The sequence below is a fragment of the Priapulus caudatus genome, unplaced genomic scaffold (genome assembly GCF_000485595.1).
Source record: "Priapulus caudatus unplaced genomic scaffold, Priapulus_caudatus-5.0.1 Scaffold908, whole genome shotgun sequence".
In the NCBI taxonomy this organism is placed as follows: Eukaryota; Metazoa; Priapulida; class Priapulimorpha; order Priapulimorphida; family Priapulidae; genus Priapulus; species Priapulus caudatus.
Window position 1 is genome coordinate 623 of NW_014577969.1, and position 2342 is coordinate 2964.

General features: G+C 39.5%; 1 protein-coding gene across 1 annotated transcript in view; it reads right to left on the reverse strand.

Annotated features, from left to right (window-relative positions):
• Nucleotides 1-1288: 1288 nt before the first annotated feature.
• The window catches only part of LOC106814343 (dynein heavy chain 1, axonemal-like), an 87915-nt gene continuing 86861 nt past the window's right edge, over nucleotides 1289-2342 (reverse strand). The window contains exon 41 of the mRNA XM_014818644.1: nucleotides 1289-2049. Within this exon, the coding sequence (XP_014674130.1) occupies nucleotides 1928-2049 (122 nt within the window). The 3' untranslated portion in view covers nucleotides 1289-1927. The remainder of the gene's footprint in view (nucleotides 2050-2342) is intronic.

Consider the following 2342-nt stretch of genomic DNA (forward strand, 5'->3'; position numbering starts at 1 on the left):
TCTGTCGGAGCCTCTCAAACAACCTCGGGTGATTAACGACCCGTCGCGATGTCACAATGCCTCTCAGGAAAGCAGACAAACTGTCACAATTAGACGCTGGCAACCTAACCGTCACATTTAGACGCTGGCAATCTAACTGACACAATCAGACAGTGGAAACCCAACGGACACAAACAGACAGTGGTAACCCAACTACCACAATCAGACAGTGGAAACCCAACTGACACAATCAGACAGTGACGACCTAACGACCTGTCACAATCAGGCACTGGAAACCTAACGAAATGCCATGATCAGGTACCGGCAACCCAACCGAATGTCACAATGAGGCGTTATCAAGCCATCAAACTGTCACAATTACTGAATTAGGCTCTGAAAAGCGAATGAACTCTTACTCATTCTTCCACTGCTACCGGTGTGCTAACAGGAATCTCACTACAAGCTTCTACAGTTCACTGCTTGCCTTTCGCTTTCGTCACTGTGCATTTGCAAGCAATGTATCGTGCAATCCATAAACACGTAAACATCTGTCACTCATACCCTAACTACAAGCCTATAGTACGTACTCACACATATAGAGGTTTATCGCCGACGTCTTACTTGACGTCACAGCAAGTTCCCTTCGCATTCTTATGAATAAGTTTACCATATGAATTAATTAATGTCAATGTGTGTGTCGTTTATCCATCAATGTCCACTATGGATTATGGATTATGTGGGTGGTTATGACCACTATGGGTTGGTGGGCAACAATCTAACGCATTTGTAACAGATGGCCGTGCACGCAATTCTGCTCACAGGTAATTACAATGCATTTTTGGTTCGGGCTTCTGAATAATTTGAGTGGGTGGTAGCACAGCACCGGATGCGCACGTGCGTTATCATGAATTTCACGTTTCATGGCCATGACCTTTACCACAGAGCCAGGAAGATTGTTTAAAACAAACAGAGCAGAAATCATACATCGATAACTGGTGCTGGTGATGGTGATTCCTGAACACCAACGTATCTCTAAAATAACTAGCTGATGTATATACTACTTAAGAAAATAATTATTAGTTCTAGTTGCCACATATAGTGCAACATATAGTGGCAACTATAGTTCTAGTTGCCACACGTCTATCTGTATGAGGTTAACACTTTATATTAGTAAATAAAAATTAACCCAAGATGGTCTTATTACTTTTCCGTTGGAATGATTTTTAGATTGTAATAGTATTTAGAATAAAATATAATATACTTAATTACATGCAGAACCACATTCAGTGTATTGAACTATAACTCTTTATTACTTCAACTACTTTATTTATTTGATAAACAATATATAGAAATTTTCAATAGATAAAATGGACGGATTACGAAATCGTGTAGCTTACAACAGCCCACTTTATAACATCTTTCACTACAACAAATGGTGTAATATATTGCACAAAAATAAATTTTAGAAGCAACACAATATATATCAAGCCATAACACTAACAGTGACGTGTATACTATTTTAGTTGTTAATTTCTATGCGTTTGTTCAAATAATATCTCACTATATTATTATTTATTACCATAAAGCAAGAATGGAATATCTTAGTTTGTCAAATCTTAGTTGTTCAAGAACGTATTTTTTCCATTCTGTTGTGATATTTTAAAGTTCATGTTATGATCTACAGATTGATCAATTCCTGCTACGATTCTGCACACTGATCACCATGACCAAGATAAAAGTCACCTTTTGTTAAGAACGAATGCCATAGCTTAGACTCACGCATGCCAAACGAGCTCTAGTTTGTTATTTAAGTGAGCAAAACGTGAACATGAGAGAACACAAGCCACGTATCAATCAATAAACTGACCCATCGCTCTCATTCCAATTACAACCACGATGCATCCAAACATGCCGAGAGGGGGCGCTAGCGACACGTGCTTCGGTATGATTAGTATTTGAGGGCGCAGAGCATAGCGACTCCTCTCTTGATCCAGTGTTGCTGCGGTTTGTCGGACGGAATTTCTATGGCCAACACGTAGTTGGTGGAGTGACCTGTTGTGGACAGTGTTCCTAGAAACATACACAGAAGAATGTTGTGAGACCACAGAAGGGTGAGGATGCTTTGACTACTTTAAGCACTGAATTATTGCTGCAGTGGTCACAGAAATGACAGCACTGGACGTGAATTATTCGTGAAACACTCTCCTTATCAGAGTAGTAAAGTTTCAAACAAAAATTTAATCCTCTGTCTAAAACCACGCACGCGAACAATCGTGCATGAGTGGGGGCTGGACGATTACACATGACACTAAGAACATCATCTCTTCACACGGGTTTCCAATTGGGAGCAAAAAATTAATATT